The sequence below is a fragment of the Cucurbita moschata genome, unplaced genomic scaffold, assembly GCF_002738365.1.
Source record: "Cucurbita moschata cultivar Rifu unplaced genomic scaffold, Cmos_1.0 Cmo_Scf00002, whole genome shotgun sequence".
In the NCBI taxonomy this organism is placed as follows: domain Eukaryota; kingdom Viridiplantae; phylum Streptophyta; class Magnoliopsida; order Cucurbitales; family Cucurbitaceae; genus Cucurbita; species Cucurbita moschata.
Window position 1 is genome coordinate 6958765 of NW_019268518.1, and position 17460 is coordinate 6976224.

The following is a 17460-nucleotide window of genomic DNA, read 5'->3' on the forward strand; positions in this document are numbered from 1 at the left end:
TACTAAGCTGGTTCCCCTAAAGACAAAAGCCTGATATCAACATTTATGTGTGTCAACTTCAAGGCTTATTACACAGTAAGTAAATTGGATATAATAATGAGAATTGGATCTTGAAATCTCTCACATCTCTGCAACAACAAAGCTCAGATCTCTTTCACGATGCAAACTCGAAACTACGACCAAGTCTCTCAAAAATCACTCAAAATCAAGCATGAAGATAATAGATTCTTGTCGAGGGTTGTGTCAAAAGACCCTAATTCCGCCGCTAACTCCTCTTTTAGAGTGTATTACGGCGGCGCTGCCGGTGCAATTCCGTTCAGATGGGAGTCCCGTCCCGGCACTCCAAAGCATACTTTCTCAGAAACTTCCATCCCTCCTCTTACGCCGCCGCCGTCTTATTATTCTTCCACTTCACATTCTACCTTCAAGGCCTCTTCCAAACCAACCCTTTTGAGCTCTATTTTCCCCCGGCGAACTTTGTCGTCCTTCTCCGCCTCTTCCTCGTCCTCCTGTTCCTCACCGTCGCCGTTCGTTAGACCGAAATTCTTTAAGCGTCGTCGTCGTCACTCGTTGGATTCTCAGAGCTTGCCGTTGGAGTATAACGACAACGACAACGACGGGGAGGAGGCGATGGGGAGCTCCAATTCTCCGACGTCGACATTGGGGTATGGCGGTTGTTCGGGTAGGGGATCATTTTTGGGAGGTTGCTACCAGTTAGTGAGCGTGAAGAATGCTTTGTTGACCATTGTTGGGCATGGATCTACAACACGAGGTACTGTTAATTAGTACACATAAGCTCTTCATCTCTCATTGTGTGTGTGGAGTGAAATGCTATATTGTACGAACACAAGTTGAATGCATATCTCATGATTCAAGCTAATATTTTCATTTTTGACTCTCATGTGTAATAATCAATCAATGCCGAACATTAACATATTAAGAACCACGAATCTCCACAATAGTATGATATTCTCGTACCAATGGAGATAGTGTTCATTACTTATAAATCATGATCAATCACTTAATTAGTCGATGTGGAAGTCACGTTCTAACAATCAAATCCTATATAATAATTGGGTTTTATAAGTCTCGTAGCATTTCAATTTTATAGATGAAATAGAGTAACTTAGATATCGAACATTAAGCTCGAATCGATTGGGGCGAAAGCCTTATCTGCGTCGGAGGGAAAGGGACAAGAAACCAAGTGGGAGAAAGTAATGAGAATAAGAACTGAAATGCAGGCTAATAAAACCTGAAGTCAGGGGCTGCCGTGCAGTTGCAGGAAGATGAGAAATTAATGTTGAGAAATACAAAGAAGCTATGATCAAAGAAGGGTAGAATCCACAAAATTTATCCTTATTCATTTTAAATAATTACATATTTATTTTAGCTGCCTTTTATTTTATTCATTTCTTTAAGAAATGAATGGTTAGAGATTTTAGAAGTGAAAAATATTTATGGTTGATTGAAATGAAAGATGTCCATTTAATCTGTTGAGTAAATGGAGGAGACTGTCTCTAAATTACATACAGACATCTTATTTAAATGGAGAATGACGGAGAAATTGGGAGAAATTTCTCTCTATTTGTAAATGAGGTTAAGGACGGGAATTATATTTTCTATGCTCCGTCCAATTTTTCTACACGTAGGTAACGGAAATGGAGACGATAAGGTTTTCTATCCCAATCCAAATTTATTACATTTTTGTTTTGGAAGATAAATAATATATAAACATTCAACATATTTATAATGATTAATGTGCATTTAATTAAATTGAGTTGAAATATTGGATTTCTTTCTTCATTTTCTCTTAACTACCCATAATAATTTCACTTTAATTCTTGTACAATTTTAGTTAAATCACTCTTTTCAGGGAGAAATTAATGTTTTGCTACTTATGGTTTGTAGTTGATTTCATTCACATTTATTAATTTAAATTTCGTCCTCCAAAAGTTATATACCATGAAATGTTTTATTAGTATACGAACTTTAGTACAAAATATGCTTGCTAATCATTCAAATCATTAAATTTCGTGAAAAGAAAAATTGAAACAATCAAACAAATGAAATAAAATAAAATAAAGACACTCAAAAAGATATTAATTCGACGATACGGCAAAGTTGTTGTTTACGCGGGAAGTCATGTCGCTCGTTGGATGGTGTGTTAAATCTGACGGTCAGTAATATTTATCCGCGTGAAGCAATCGTGGATTGTGCTTTCGAAATACGTTAACATTTCACCTCAAGCCGCCGAGAAGCGGGAAGGGAAAAAGGCCAATCAATTTCAAAGCGATTAATTTCCAGTATTGAAGTTTTCCAGATTTTTTATATTAACAGTTTACAGCCTTCATCTATCGCAGAATACGGAATTTAAGTTTGTGGCTGCTAATCCATGTTGGTAATTGTTTGAATGTTTCCCACCACATCTACAGGGAGACCAAGTCAATCCACAATTTTAGAAACAGATTTCAAAAGCGGTTCATAAGCTCAAGCATAATTCCCTCCGATAAGCAGTAGTTGCTAAGTTTCTAGGCTAGAAAAAATGACTCGTCCTATTCTCAGATCTCGACGAACATCTCAGAAGGAACATAATTCATGAATCGAGTAGCATTACCATTTCTAAATAACCGAGATTAAGTTACAGAAGTTCCAAATAAGAAACAACAATGAGAAAACTAGACAGGAACCAGATCGAAAGACGAGATCTAAAACCTTCCGTGTAGTCAATCTATAACCTAACCTCCGAAACCATACAAAGTCCTTCCCTGCCTTTTCAAGGCATAGACCACATCCATAGCGGTGACGGTCTTCCTTCTGGCGTGCTCTGTGTAGGTAACAGCATCACGAATAACATTCTCGAGGAAGATCTTCAAAACACCTCTGGTTTCTTCATAAATCAAACCACTGATACGCTTCACACCGCCTCTACGAGCCAAACGGCGAATAGCAGGCTTCGTAATACCTTGAATATTATCTCTCAAGACCTTCCTGTGACGTTTAGCTCCTCCTTTCCCCAAACCCTTGCCTCCCTTTCCACGGCCAGACATTTTCGAAGATGGATTAGGAGTGTATGCGAAACGACTAAATGGAGGTTTTGATTTGGTGAAATGAATAGAAGATTGGGTTTGAATTTATAGTAGAGCCAATCTCCAATTGGACGCGCGGCCGTTCGTTGGATTTTGTGATGAATCGACGGTCAGAAGGTCGATCCGCGTGAAAGCTTCGCGGATTGTGCTTTTTAATGTGAATGAATTGTGTAGATGAAATTTCTAGCGCGCGGCGGCGGGATGTATCACATTTGTGGACTAAAAAAAAACTTATTTAATTAATCGATCATAAAATATAAAATTATTTTAATTAATTATGTAATTATAATAAATCAATAATAATTTTTAAAATTATATATTTAATTGATTTTGACAAAAAAAAAATTATTAAATAAATGAATTACTTATTTATTACGTATCCCAAATATGAGAAAGCCCAATTCACATGGGCCGAATAGACCCAAGGGTGGGCTAGGCCCATTGGGTTGATATGAGCCCGATTAGTCTTAGTTGAACCCAATTAGCTAAATCTTGGGCTAGGTTCTAGCGGTTGATTTCACTCGTGCAATCGGTTTGAGCCTAACAAGCCCTCTGATTCTTGGTGCCAGCAACGTCGCTAAGATGCTCATGCCAAGAGCCCAAATTATCAAACTTTTATTCGTTCTTACGGTGAATTATAGGAGGTAGCGGAGAGCGAAAGGGGCGACGCCGCGAACAGCCTAGTTTACGAAGCCAATCTGAGGCTGAGAGATCTTGTCTATGGCTGCATGGGCGCCATTTCAGCTCTCTTCAACACCAAGTTCAAACTTAAAAGGCTGAGCTCACTGCTATTAGAACTGAGATTCTGAAGTACAAATATAGAGAACATATAATCCCCCTTCTCCTTCTCCCTCGTCCTCTTCACACATCATTTTGATTTCCACAGCCCCCCGTCGACTCCGCCAACTCTTTCTCCGTCGTCGTCGTCCTCCATCGATTCCCTGCCCATCATCAGTACTACTGCCCCTGAATTTAACCCCATCTCAATCCAACATTTTCGTCTTACTTCGACCATCTCAATAAGAATATCAACTATAGTACATTCACTTATTTAGTACTTTCTAATATTTTCAAAAATCATTACGACTGTTTTATCATTCTTTTCCATTCCGTTCGAGGTGACAGAAAAATAAAACTGACGGCGACCAGCAACCCTATCATAGTTATTAAAGCATATACACTCGATCGATAGTCCAATTCAGATATTGTAAACTCGCAAAAAGCTAACATATGCTAAGGAGTTGGGGAAGAAAACAGCACCTGCATTGAATGACGAGTTGACCAAGCCGTTTCCATGAGTCTAATGAACTTTACAGCTTCACACCATACACACTACTAGAATTATTACATTGCCTATGCTTCTCCAAACTATATACCACAGTCTACTCTGAATCGGATGATTTAGCCTCCTCCACTAGCAGTTCAAATGCATCTACTTCTGAAAAGTATGCTTTCTGCTTCTCAACAAATTCCCGTGGAAGCTCAATCTTGGATTCATCTTCCCCATATATCGTGCCACGCTGCCTCTGCCCATAATAATAATAGGCGCTCATTAGTACGATTTGTTGAACTATGATTTCAGATTCTTACTACCTGACTGATAACATTATGTCATAATATTAGTAAAAGTAAGGCTACCAAAACTGAGGAGCAGTGAATTTAATGGCTTAGACTGAAATGAGGGCATTGTCAGCTGTGTCGTTCCAAGTAAAGAATAATCTATACGAAGAACCGGAAGTCAGTCTCTAATCAATTAATAATCTCCTAGAAGATTGCTAGACCTCCAATTACTAGAGTTTATGCAAATAAGGGTAAAAGGGAGAATTCGCTTCCTAAAAATATAAACCATGACTATGAGTACCATTCATACAATGGTACCAATTAGGAACAGAGATCATCAGTTGTGGTATAGATAATAAGCACAGATTAAATCATATTTCTTAGAGAAATGTCCGGACACAAAATTTTCTGACTAAAGAGTAATAAGACAAGGATAGAAGTATGCCCTGAGTATAGTTTGACAGATTAAAAGAATTGTGAGTGCTATAATCTTTGGACGGACCTTTCTATAAGGAACAGTCCTCGCTCTGGATGGGCTACTGTCTGCAGCTCTTTTCTCACCCCTACATAAAAGCAAGGGAATTATTTACAACTGAATGAGTAATAAACTGAAAATGAGGGATTAGGAGACACATTTCTTGTATCCATTAACCCGTATCTTTCCAGATACATTGTAGCATTGGTATTATCATCACTCATGCCCAACTATCTTAAATTTATCTTTGTCCATTTAATTATAAAATTTAAAAAAAATGGCCATTAAGAAGCCAAACAATCATTCGATTAGAAAGATGAAAGCCTCAACAGACTAGAGCTATTCATCCTAAAGCAGTCAAACAATTGAAGCTCAATCAACCTATCACCAACAATAAAACAGAAAATGGGTTGACAAAACCTAATTTAGGGGGTGCCATTTTTTCCTTAATGTAGATAAAGTCAGAGTAACCCAAGATCAACCAGAATAGTAATTGCTTAAACGGTCAAATTTTACTTCAAGAATCAATGCAACGCATAAACCAGGATAGATAACTGATTAATTTTTCCAAAAGGCGGGGCATGGGCAGGCCATGATAATTATTGCAGAGAAGGAAAACTGCTCCACTTCAGAACCATTGAATGAATGCCATTAGTCACATAAATAACATGGTAAACTCTCATTCGGTATTATGAACCAACGACTAAATCACACTGATTTCAGAAGTTAAATCTATTAAGCGTATCAGAGATTGAAAAGTGCAAAGAGATTTACCGAGATAGAATTTTCGATGCAGTAGAAAAAATAAATGGTGCAGCTGCTGTCTCCGTGCTCTTCCTTCTATTCGCAGGGTGCCTTCGACTGTAGAACGACTGGGGCTCCGGAACACGGTCTGTTCCTGACATAAAAAATGTGACGTAATATCCAGAGTCAAACAATGGAAAAATTGAAGAGAAAAAAAAAATTCCCATATTGAAGTTCTTATTTCATATAACCATACATACAGAAGAATAGTCTCCCACAGGCAGAAATTCCAACTCCGCAGAAGAACTTAACACATTAACAATAAATCCCTCCAACTTAAAATTCTTAACAATCCCCAACCTTAATTGTACTCCTTAAATTACAAAGTAGTATTTCCTGAATTCCTCTTTAAGCAAATAGGGAGTAACAGTTACAGAAGCTTAGAGAATCAGTAATTCAAACTAAAATCATTAAGGACCAAACACCAAAATCAAATCAAAGCAATGAATACCGTAAGTAAATTACCCGAACTAGATGGCAAATCAACAAACCGGGAAGGAGTGGAGACTTCTGCAGGAACACTACTGGAACTAGGTTCAGTAGGAAGAGAATCAGAACTAGGGTTTGATTCCGCAGGAGGAAGATTAGAGCTAGGTTGTGTAGGAAGAAACTCAGAACTAGGGTTCGAAGCTTGCAAATTAACGGATGTAGATGCAGACGCCAAACTTGATACACCTTCCTTCTCATTGTTGACAACATCCTTAACCGCGGATTTAACTACACGTTTGCGAGGTTTGATTGCAGCAGATAAGTTCGAAGCCGACGATTGCGAAGAGAGTACGGTATTCGTACAATCCGCGAGCGGTTTTCGAACTCTGAGATTTCGTTTCTGAGATTCCATCTCCTACCCCTACCAGTTTCACAGAGGGAGAAGAAGGTATTCTCTCTACTTCATGGTGAAGACGATGCGACAATGAACTCGAACGGATGAAGTTGGCGGTGACGCTGGCGGGAAAATACTGTTTTAACTCGAAACTTCGACGGGAAGATTTGCAAGAGGTGTTGTTGGCCGTGAACTGAAAAGGAAGCACGGAAACTCCGCGTTTGTGGGGAATCTTCTGGTTGGCGTCCAATGGGCCAACATTATGGGCCTTACAGTGTTTGGGCTTAAAATCATGGGCCTCGCCTCATGGATCCATATCTGTGTAAATTATTTAAATTATTAAATTTCAGTATTTAAATAAATATTTGATTAATATTAAACATTATTTTTCTTAGATCTGATTAGGGTACCAAAGTAGAAAAAAGAATTATTAAAAAAACAGAAAAATAAATCCGGAGGAATTAGATCTCAATATTTGTTGCGTATATAATATTTGATTAATATTTATTAAATGAAAAGCATGTCAAAAAGCTTAACTGTATCAGCACCCCTAGTTTCCTACAAAACCACATCTCAAAGCAAAAAGGTTATTGGGATTTTGAATTTATGCTTATTAGGTCATTGTTTGGCAAGTCTTAATAGGATTTCATTTACCTAACTAATGCCTAGAACAAACTAGACGCGGAAATTTCTCAGCAGCAAATATGTTTTAAAGTTATTAGACAGAAGTCGATATATAACGAGCCAAAACAAACTGTATATGTTAATAGTGGACTTTGACTATTACAAATGGTATCATAGTACAACACCAAATGGTGTACCAACAAGAATACAAACAAATGTCCTATGTTTTTTAAAGTCATTAACCAGCTGATTTTATGTTTTTTTTTTACCTGTACATAATGTTTTTTAAATAAAAGAAAAGTTTAAATATATATATATATATATATATATATATATATATATATATATATATGTTATATAGAAATGGTTTTTAAAATATTATTTGTGTTTTAATAATTAATTCCATAAAATACACAAATAAATGTAGTCATGCATAAACAAAATAACGATTAATAAGGTATAAATAATTTTAAAAATTATGTTGGAAAAATGTGATGATCTAGATATAAAATATAATACAAATATTTGAAACTGTGTTAGGTGAAAATAAAATTTAAGAAAAAAACATGGATACTACAGCTATATATGGTAACCCAACGAAATATCTATATTCCTTGAATTTATTTATTTATTTTCATTTTTAATATTGTATATTTATTGGTATTGTAGTCAGCCAATATACATACAAAATCTAAATTAATGCTGGTAACAAAACGTGGGTAAAATTGCGGCCGGTAACATTAAAATTAAAAAAGAAAAGAAAAGAAAATGTACCACGTGGATTGGTGGAGAGGCGTATCCAACGGCTGAGAGTGAGAGATGAGAATGATTGGGGAATTTGGCAGAGGAAACCGGCAACGCAGAGCCTCTGGTTTGGAAGAAAAACAGAGGATTCTGTGTGAAACCAAGGGGCTTGGGGCCACATGTTCAGCTACACCGCACATTATTTATAAAACCCTTCTCTTCCTGCTTCCCTCCACGTTGTAATCTGCGCTTAGCTCAGTGATAAACACAGTAAAAAACATCAACAATGGAAGCCATTCAAGCTTGGATTTCTGAACACAAACTCACCAGCATTGGTTTGTCTCCTCCTTTCAAGCATCCTCTGTTTTCCTTCTATTTTCTTTCCCATAACATTATATATGAATTCTTTCGTGTAGGAGCTCTGTGGGCGTCTGGGATTGGAGCCTCGCTGGTCTACACAAGATCAAGAACTCCCCTGAAGCCAAGTCTCCGGCTTATCCATGCCAGGTAAACACACGATATCATTCAATAGAGACCATGATATCCATTTTTTTCGTTAAAACTCAAATGGGTTATCTTATTTTATAGGATGCATGCTCAGGCTTTGACATTGGCGGTTCTTTCCGGCGCCGCCGTCTACCACTACTACGAGAATGAGAAGAAAGGCGTTGCCGATCGAACCGAGGTTTCCGCTTCCGCCGTGCCGGGGAAGTAGGATTGGCGGCGCACCCGGGACGGAAAGGGAATGGATTAGCTGATGACGTCGGGTTCTTGGGGGATCAAATCAGTTTGTGTAAATGAAATGAAGGATGTTAAATTTGATCCTTTTAATTGATGTGTCTGTGGCCGTAAGTGGCAAAGCTTTATGCTCGGTGTCGGCGAATTGTTAATCCTTAAATAAAATAAAAGAAAATAAAATAAAAGAATGAGATTAGATAACTCTTTTAATTTTTATAAATAAAATAAAAGGAAAATATTTTATTTAATTAACTAAAATTTGAAATAAAAATAAGCACACAATAAAATGAAGGAAGTTATTAAGTTTAATCGATTATTCAAATTCAAATGAAGAAAGAGAAGAAGAGTGAATGGAGTAGATGACCAACTTTGACTATCCTTCGAGACCTATAGCTCAGAGTCAACCATATCCATTAATAAATGGCTTGATTTGGGCTAAAATCTTAGTGGGCCTTGGATGGAAATAATAGCTAAACGGAATCATGCCATGCCGAAAGGGTATTATCGGTAATCCCACAGACAGTGATACAATGAATCATCGGAGCTGAAAGGGAGCTTGAAAAGCTACTTGATGACCAATCTTTATATTATATTGGAATGTTTGTTCCCGAGAGCCTCTCATAGGAACAAACTAACCCAAATTTGGAAGTTCGGCTAATTTAAGGAATGGCTATGTGTTTATAATCCATGAATACTCTCCATTGAAGTGAGACTTTTTGGGGAAGCTCAAACAAAAGTCATGAGAGTATATGCTCAAATAAAAGTTACGAGAGTGTATGTTTAAAGTGAACAATATCATATCAATATGGAGAGTCACGTCCTTCTAACCGAAGAAGATGACGACATGGCTGCCTGTGTTTAAGGAAGAAGAAGGAGAAAGAAGGTGGCGCTTAAGAGAGAGAAAACAAAGCTCTAAAAAGTGGTCAAAGGAGAGAGAGAAGAAGAAATTTTGGAGAGCAAAGAAAAGAAAAAAAAAATTACATTTAGCTCGAAGGAAGGAAGAAAGAAGATAGAAGGAGAGAGAAGAGAAGGATATATATATATATAGTGTGTATATATATATATATATATATGTATATAAAGTTTAATAGAGAGGTGGTTAGACTCGAATATAACACAAACCGAACTTCACGGGCAAAAAGTTAAATTTTCTCGAGAGTTCAACATGTTTTCAGACAATTATTCGTTGGGACCATTGTCAAAAACTCTCTTAATTTGTGTATAATTAATGAGACATCACGCGTGATACGTTGATCCAATATAAATATCTGTCGCATCTTTCTCATAATTAAACTTAAAATTTTATAATAAGTTAGTTTCAAAGTAACCTCCAATTTTTTAATAGGTTAGTTACAAGACCAAAGTTAAAATTTTGTAAAATTTTTAATCTTAAATGACCTTCCAAAATTTATTAATACGTTGGTTATGGACCATATGAAATCTTGTAATAATTTTATTACAAAGTGATCTCGAAAGATTCATTAACATTTGAAATCCATTAGACCTTCCAAGATTTATTAATAGATTAGTTATGGGACCATATGAAATTTTAGTGAGTTGTCTAGTGAATATTAGTTGAATCAAACAATAATGAATCCAATTAATAAATCTCTTGTCAACATAATTTATTCGAGTCATCTTAAAATAAGAAAAGATTCAAATAAATAAATAATATCCCTAAAAAAATTAAATAATAAGTAAAAGTTAAGATTCAATTTAATTGATTATTGTTGATAATATTCAAAAAAACGTGTATGCGATCATCCCTTAAATTAATAAGGGATGCATTAGTGCTCTATACAAAAGATTCGTCCAATTCAATTTCTCCTAAAATATAATAATATATATATTTTTGAGTTTAAATCTAATTTTGAAAATTATGTTATTATATTGATATTTGAGAGTGAGTAGGTAAATTAAAGATGGGAAATAAATATAAATATAATTGCACCGACCAGAATATGGTTTATAGTCCATATGAGTATTTAAATTATTTAACCAATGTGGTAGCTTCTAATGGCATTGTGGTAGGGGGTAATAGGGTTAGCTAAGAAGGTTTATAATTTAATTATTTTCCACGCTGTCCTTTTCAATATGGGATCCTCTACTACTACAAAATCCTATTAATTTATATATTAATTTCAAATATATTCCATGTTTCCGGGAAATGAACTCACCATCATATGCGTATGTTGCATATTTTCAACCCTTAAATAATTACTCCTATTATTTTTTTTATATCATAAAATATTTATTTATTGATTATATCCGTTTAGGTTCAAAGTAGACACTATTATTTTATTGTAGATGTATATATAGAGTGTTCACATCTATGACTACACAATTAGGGAGAGATTTTCACACTGTTATAAAAAATATTTTGTCTCTCTCTCAAACTAATATGGGATCTCACAATCCATTCCCTCTGGAGCCAGCGTTCTTGCTGACACTCGTTCGTCTCTCTCTTCAAGACCTCTAGTAATACGTTGAGTCACATTATTAAGAAGGAATGAAAATTGTGAAGGGAAAAGAGAGGATCTAATTATGGAGAATAATTTTGTTTGTTTGTATGTTGATGAGGCTGGCGTTTGGCACAGAGCATATGATATAGGATGGAAAAAAACAGGGATCTGTAATGAGAGTGAAAGAGAGAGAGAATTTTAAAGATGGCAACCAAAATGAAATTTTGTCGTCAAATATACTCTTTTCACGTGAAATGTTTTATTTTTTGTTTTTTTTTTTTTTGTTAATTTTCCATTGTTCTTCTTTTTAAAAAAAGAAAAAAGAAAAAAGAAAACACTATTGTTCTTCTTCGACCAACATCCTTCAAGAACTAAAATATATCAACAGTAAATTATACCCATAATGTTGGAAATCAACCAAGAGAATTAAAAAGCTTTGATTTTTAATAAATTACATATATATTATTTATTTATTTACCTTTGTTCTACGTACTTTGCTGAAATGATATGAATTTTGCAATGATGAAAAATTCCTCATCATTTACAACCCACAGAACCAAAAAAAATGTTCCTTCTTTTAAGGTACTTTAAACTTTCTCGCTCACCCTCTTGTACTTCGCCTCCAAAAGTGACACCTTTCATGATATTCGAAAACCTATGTGCATTATTCTTGTGGTAAAACTTATGAACTCTGATAATAAATTACAAACAAATTTAAAAAAAAGAAAAGAAAATTAGTTTATCCGATTGATATCGATAATATTCCTTGTTGTTGCTGCAATGGTTGCCATTCACTTTATTTTCCTTTATTTTCCAGAACCTTAATCAATCGGTTTTTCCATTGATTAATTTTTACACATTACAAACACAAAGAAGTTAAGAACAATAAATTTAAAAAAAAAAAAAAAAAAACGCCGCGGTTCGGAAAAAGTTGGAGAAATTAAGGATGTTTTTTCTTTTTTAATCTTGTTCACCGTTTTGGCTCCAGCTCTTTATAGCTTCCACTACAGCTTCTTTCACAGCTTGAGCATCCATGGCTTCCTCTCCTTGTTCCTCAATCTACAAAAACACCAACAACCCCATTAAACAAAAACAACTCAATTATATATATAGAAAGATGAGGGTTTGGAAAATCTTACTTCTGCAAAAGCTTGTAATTGGAAAGTATCAGTACAGGAAACCCTAGCTTCAAGAACATTGAGCCCCAGCTCTTCGAAGGCTTCTAATATTGAGACAAGGAGGCCTTGACAGCTCTTTTCTGAGAATACATTTATAGAAAATCCCTTTACTAGGGCTTCCACTGTGACCTGCTATAACACATACCAACAAAATTATGGGTAAGTTTTTTTTAATTTTGTATTAACAAGAAACCCCAGATTGGAAAATTGTATTAATACCATGGGATGATTTGGGTGGATTGAATTTTGAACTGTTGCTATGTCTTGATTCAATCTTTCAACTTTCTGCTTTAGCTCCTCGATGTATTTTGATGCATCCACTATAATCGAGCCCTTGTTTAGCTGCCACAGAACACACAAAGCCAAGCTTTCTTTGAATTCCCAGAATTCATATGAAAAGAAAAAGAGATGAACAGAAGAACAGAGATTGAGATATGGGAGAAGGAGATTACAGCATGAGAGTTGGTAATAGAACGAAGTAATTGAAGCTTTTCATGCAAAGCGGCCTTCTTGTGCTCTCTAGACACCATGGATTCAACCCTTTTGTTTCTGTCTCTCTCTTTATATCTTTTTCAGCCTTCTTTTTCTTCTTCTTTTTGCTATTTTTTGGGGGTTTTTTCCCTCAGGGAAAAGCTCTCGAGGGTGTGTCTTATAAGGGCATGAAGAGCCCTTAAATCTATATGATCTTCTGTATGCTAGCTTCCCACATGACTGCATCGCCTTCTCCTTTACAACCAAATAATAAAATACCATTCTGCCAACTGTTCCACTTACTAAACTACCCTTCTCTACGCCATTTTTCATTTTAAACTTAAACACCATCTTTAATAATAACAAGTGTACTAGCTTTACAGTTTGTACATTCAAAACTAATCCCAGCTTAATCTTTGTTAAAACACTAATCAACCCTAATGTATTTGGGAAGAGAGAGAAGATTATGGGGGCAGACATGGAAAATAAAGAAAGGGGCTCGTGAAGGTTGCGGATGGGAGTGAAAAATGGGCATCGAAAGAAGTGAAGGCCAAGGAAGCAACCAAAGCATGTTTAGTTGTGAGTTTTGAATGCCTCCAAACACTCCTCACGGGGGACATCTTTTTTCCCCCCTCACCCTTCCCCTTCCTTTTTTTCTCTCTCTCCACCGCACGTGCCCCTCTGCATTCCCTTCATACACATACTTGCCTATTCCAACTTCTTATGCATTCACTTGTGAACATAACATTATTTCCATCTTCTTGGAAATTGCAATTAACCCCCTCCCTCTTATGTATAAATTAAGACACCAACCCAACCACATTTTGTAACAGCTCAATTCCACCGCTAGTAGATATTATCTATTTTAACTTGCTATGTATCGTTGTCAACCTCATTATTTTAAAACGCGTTTACTATAAAGAGAGTCTAGTCCTACTTTGATCAGTGCCTTGCTACATCTAGTGACTTGTTCTGAGACTATTTGTAACAACCTAAACCCACCCCTATCAGATATTCGCTTTGGCCTGTTACATATCGCCGTCAGTCTCACAGTTTTATAACACGTCTATTGAGAATAAGTTTCCATACCCTTATAAGAAAATGTTCGTTCCCCTCTCCAACCAATGTGGGATCTCACAATCCAAGGCACTAGTTGAAGCAGGACTAAATCCTGTCTATAATAGATGTGTTCAAAATCGTAAGGTTGACGACGATACGTAATGGGCTAAAACGAACAATATCTACTGGTGGTGAGCTTGGATTGTTACAAATAATATCAGAGGCAATCATCAGGCGGTGTGCCAGCGAGGATGCTGGCCCCCAAGGGAAGTGGATTGTAAGATCCCACATCGGTTGGACGGGCGAACTAAACATTTCTTATAAAAGTGTAGAAACCTCTCCCCAGTAGACACATTGTAAAACTGTGAGGCTGACGACGATACATAACAGGCCAAAACGAACAATATCTACTAGTGGTACGCTTAGACTGTTATAGGTATTTTATTGTCATATGCATTTTCATCGCATACATTAATACATGCATATACTTCTAATTAGAGGTGTATATATGTATACAAAAACATAGTGTATAAAAAAGAAATGTAACATCACGAGAAGCGAATGAAAAGATTGCATTATATAAAAACTTACAGAAATATTGATGAATATTGGTTGGGAGAATTGTTTGGATTGGTGAGAGACAAATAAGGTACCCACTCCCTATTCACATGTGTGCCCCTTAATCATTACAACAATACAATACACACTACACACTAACCCTGCTCCTACACTTGTCCCTTCCCTTTCCTTTATTTTCCTTCATTTTCTTCAAAATTTAATTCCCCCAAATTTATTTTTAAGTTATCAAAATCTAAAATTAATATTAGTTTAATAATAATAAAAGTGAAGCCAAATTAAAAAAAAAAATTATTTGATTTGATCCTTCACATGGCTTGCTTTCTTAGCCTCTCCTACAGTGTTCTAAAACCAACCAAACCAACCAAACCCTCCCTCCCATAATTCCCTCTACACAATAATGCACACACCCATGTCCAACACACACATACTTCCAAACCTCCCTTACCGATAATTACATATTTGTCTCTCACCTTACTCTTCCTTTCTTTCAATGTTATCCACATATATCTTACTCCCTTTATATTATATATCATATGATGCCTAATATTCAATAAATTAAACTTAAGAAATTGTCATCTAGCTCCAAAACCACTAGGATAATTGAATTGCTCAATTATGTCTATTAATTAGCTTCATTACATATGAACTTTGCATTTCAAAACCCAACCATACCCTAAAACTATAGGTACTTAAATCGGAAACATTTCCCGTGACATATTCTTCATCTAACTTAAGAAATAGATTTAAAGAGTCCATTATTAACTAATCTAGAAGGGTAGAATGTAAAATCAATCTGTACTCGTTTCACCTAATAGTTTCGACTCTATTTTCTAATTTCTGTATATAAACATAATATTATCCGTTTTGTGGAGGAAAGGTATAGGATTCTTGTGACTTGCTACAAAAGGTCACGTGAGTTGCACTTGGGGAAAGTACATTCACATGCAAATGTACAATGGAAACAAAACTTAATAAAAGTAAAAAGGTTTCTGATAAGTGGCTCTCTTGTTCACTTGTGGCCGAAGAAGGAGTATTTTTGGTAGGTAAGAATGTATACAAGGATAATATAAGCTTTGGTTGGGCCAGTATGTTCAATAACATCATATATATATACTTTATGACCATATGATATAAACCCAGATGCATCAATAAATATCAGGAGAGAATGTGAATAAATATGTAGGAAAATGGAAAGTGGAAAAAAAGAAAAAGTGGGTTTGAAGCAGAAAGGAGAGATTTGAAAAGGGTCGCTCTCAAAGAGTGGTCGTCAGTCTTAGAATTGTAGCCAGCTACTCTGTTATCGTCAGCTTGTAATGCTGGGACAGGATATGTATATATAAGCTTATGACAGACAGCTATTTTAGTTTTGTTTTTGTATATTCAAACCCAGCATCTTCTTTCTTTTCCTCAGTTATATATTTAATGAAGCATAAAATTAAGGTGAATAAATCTGTATAAGCAGCAACAAAATGAAAAATGTATAGCATTGAGTTTAGAGACGTACCATATTGTTGATGCCCCACTGATGTTGACAGAAAGATTTGAACATTTCAGGTCACGGGGGCGGTTTCAAGGCTTGGAGATGGATACATATATGTATGTATATGTATATATATGTGCGCGCACTGGAAGTCGGTTGTCCCATCTTCTTCACATGTTAAGGAAGTAGGCATATAAATCCAGCAAAAGGACCACAGATAATGGCACTACAAGCAAGCAAGCAAACTCTGCGAGGGCCATACCCACAAGACATTTCATAAAACAGCCTTTCAACTGTTGTGTCTCGTTATTGGTTTTTGGATAGTCCCTGAATGGCACACAATTTTCCCCCTCCCCCATGCAACTCACTTTCCCCCTTTTTTTCTTCTTCAACCCCATAAACAAGGAGCCCTATTTCCTCTTCCTCTCTTCAATTCCGACCTCGAGGCGTCCAAAACTCCACCTCTTGCATTAATCTTCAGAAAAATTCTGCTCCATTTGCTCCAAAGTCAGCTCTGGTAGACAACAAGAGTTTCAGGTCATTAAAATCTGGAACCTTGACCCAGAATCATGGAACCATAGATGATATGTCAATAGTAAATATAAGCCAGGTAGAATGTAACAGTCAAAAAGCCCAACGCTAGCAAATATTGTCCTCTTTGGACTTTTTCTTTGGAGCTTTCCCTCAAGTTTTTTAAAACGTGTCTGCTAGGGAGAGGTTTCCACACCCTTATAAACAATGTTTTGTTCTCCTCTCCAACCGACGTGGGATCTCACATAAAATTACTTAAGTTTCTAAAGACAAGGATTGACTCACTAAATGCATTATCTAAGACAGATACTGTTTTTGAACAGTAGTTTTGTTTTACTGATATGCCTGGGGGGTCTGGGTGACATAGACCAGTCTTATGACACCTACAAAGCCTAGTGAGGTTATTGGAGGGGAAGAAGAAGCATAGTAACGAGTTATGAGAGATCATGCCAAAATGTTTTATTTCAGTTATCATTTCACTGCAGCTGAAACCAATAATTCAAGAACAATCAAATTCCTCTTATGGTAAAAAGGAAAATGTAACAATAATAACAATAAGTTAAAACAGTATTACTCATTTCAGCTAATTCACGGGAGAAACAGTAAATAGTTTCTTGGCATGATAAATAGAATTCAAGAAATAAAACAACTAGGCCATGTTTCCAAGGGAAAAGAAAAGACAAATTTAGAGAGTTAAAACAAAAGTAAATCAGAAGGAGAAAGAAAAGAGAAATGCCTTCATTTCCACTGCTGATGATTTTGAGAAATATCTTACCAAACTTATTCATGTAACGTAACGATAAATTTTACTGCTTCGAGTATGACAAAGTTCAGTAGACCCCAGTA

At 35.9% G+C, this 17460-nt stretch overlaps 4 protein-coding genes across 6 annotated transcripts; 1 reads left to right on the top strand and 3 right to left on the bottom strand.

Annotated features, from left to right (window-relative positions):
- The first annotated feature begins 36 nt into the window (after positions 1-36).
- Positions 37-1385, top strand: LOC111462925. The gene is made up of 2 exons (XM_023106756.1): positions 37-772; positions 1242-1385. Exons 1-2 carry the CDS (start codon positions 160-162, stop codon positions 1244-1246), a joined length of 618 nt encoding a protein of 205 aa, XP_022962524.1. The 5' UTR covers positions 37-159; the 3' UTR covers positions 1247-1385.
- Positions 1386-2584: 1199 nt separating this feature from the next.
- On the bottom strand, positions 2585-3112 carry LOC111431398 (histone H4). The gene has a single exon (XM_023068024.1). The coding sequence runs from the start codon at positions 3045-3047 to the stop codon at positions 2736-2738; it is 312 nt and encodes a 103-aa protein (XP_022923792.1). The 5' UTR covers positions 3048-3112; the 3' UTR covers positions 2585-2735.
- Positions 3113-4229: 1117 nt separating this feature from the next.
- Positions 4230-6961, bottom strand: LOC111455207. Of its 2 annotated transcripts, none has more exons than XM_023096793.1 (4): positions 6391-6961; positions 5896-6013; positions 5149-5209; positions 4230-4612 (listed from the first exon to the last, which is right to left on the bottom strand). In XM_023096793.1, exons 1-4 carry the CDS (start codon positions 6764-6766, stop codon positions 4469-4471), a joined length of 699 nt encoding a protein of 232 aa, XP_022952561.1. In that variant the 5' UTR covers positions 6767-6961; the 3' UTR covers positions 4230-4468. The 2 variants fall into 2 exon arrangements, with proteins under 2 accessions (XP_022952561.1, XP_022952551.1); XM_023096783.1 differs by having other exon boundaries at positions 5896-6019; positions 6391-6960.
- Positions 6962-12100: 5139 nt separating this feature from the next.
- LOC111464709 lies at positions 12101-13362 on the bottom strand. Of its 2 annotated transcripts, none has more exons than XM_023108953.1 (4): positions 12947-13362; positions 12714-12836; positions 12456-12623; positions 12101-12375 (listed from the first exon to the last, which is right to left on the bottom strand). In XM_023108953.1, the coding sequence occupies exons 1-4, from the start codon at positions 13022-13024 to the stop codon at positions 12277-12279; spliced, it is 468 nt and encodes a 155-aa protein (XP_022964721.1). In that variant the 5' UTR covers positions 13025-13362; the 3' UTR covers positions 12101-12276. The 2 variants fall into 2 exon arrangements, with proteins under 2 accessions (XP_022964721.1, XP_022964712.1); XM_023108944.1 differs by having other exon boundaries at positions 12456-12626; positions 12947-13284.
- Positions 13363-17460: the final 4098 nt, after the last annotated feature.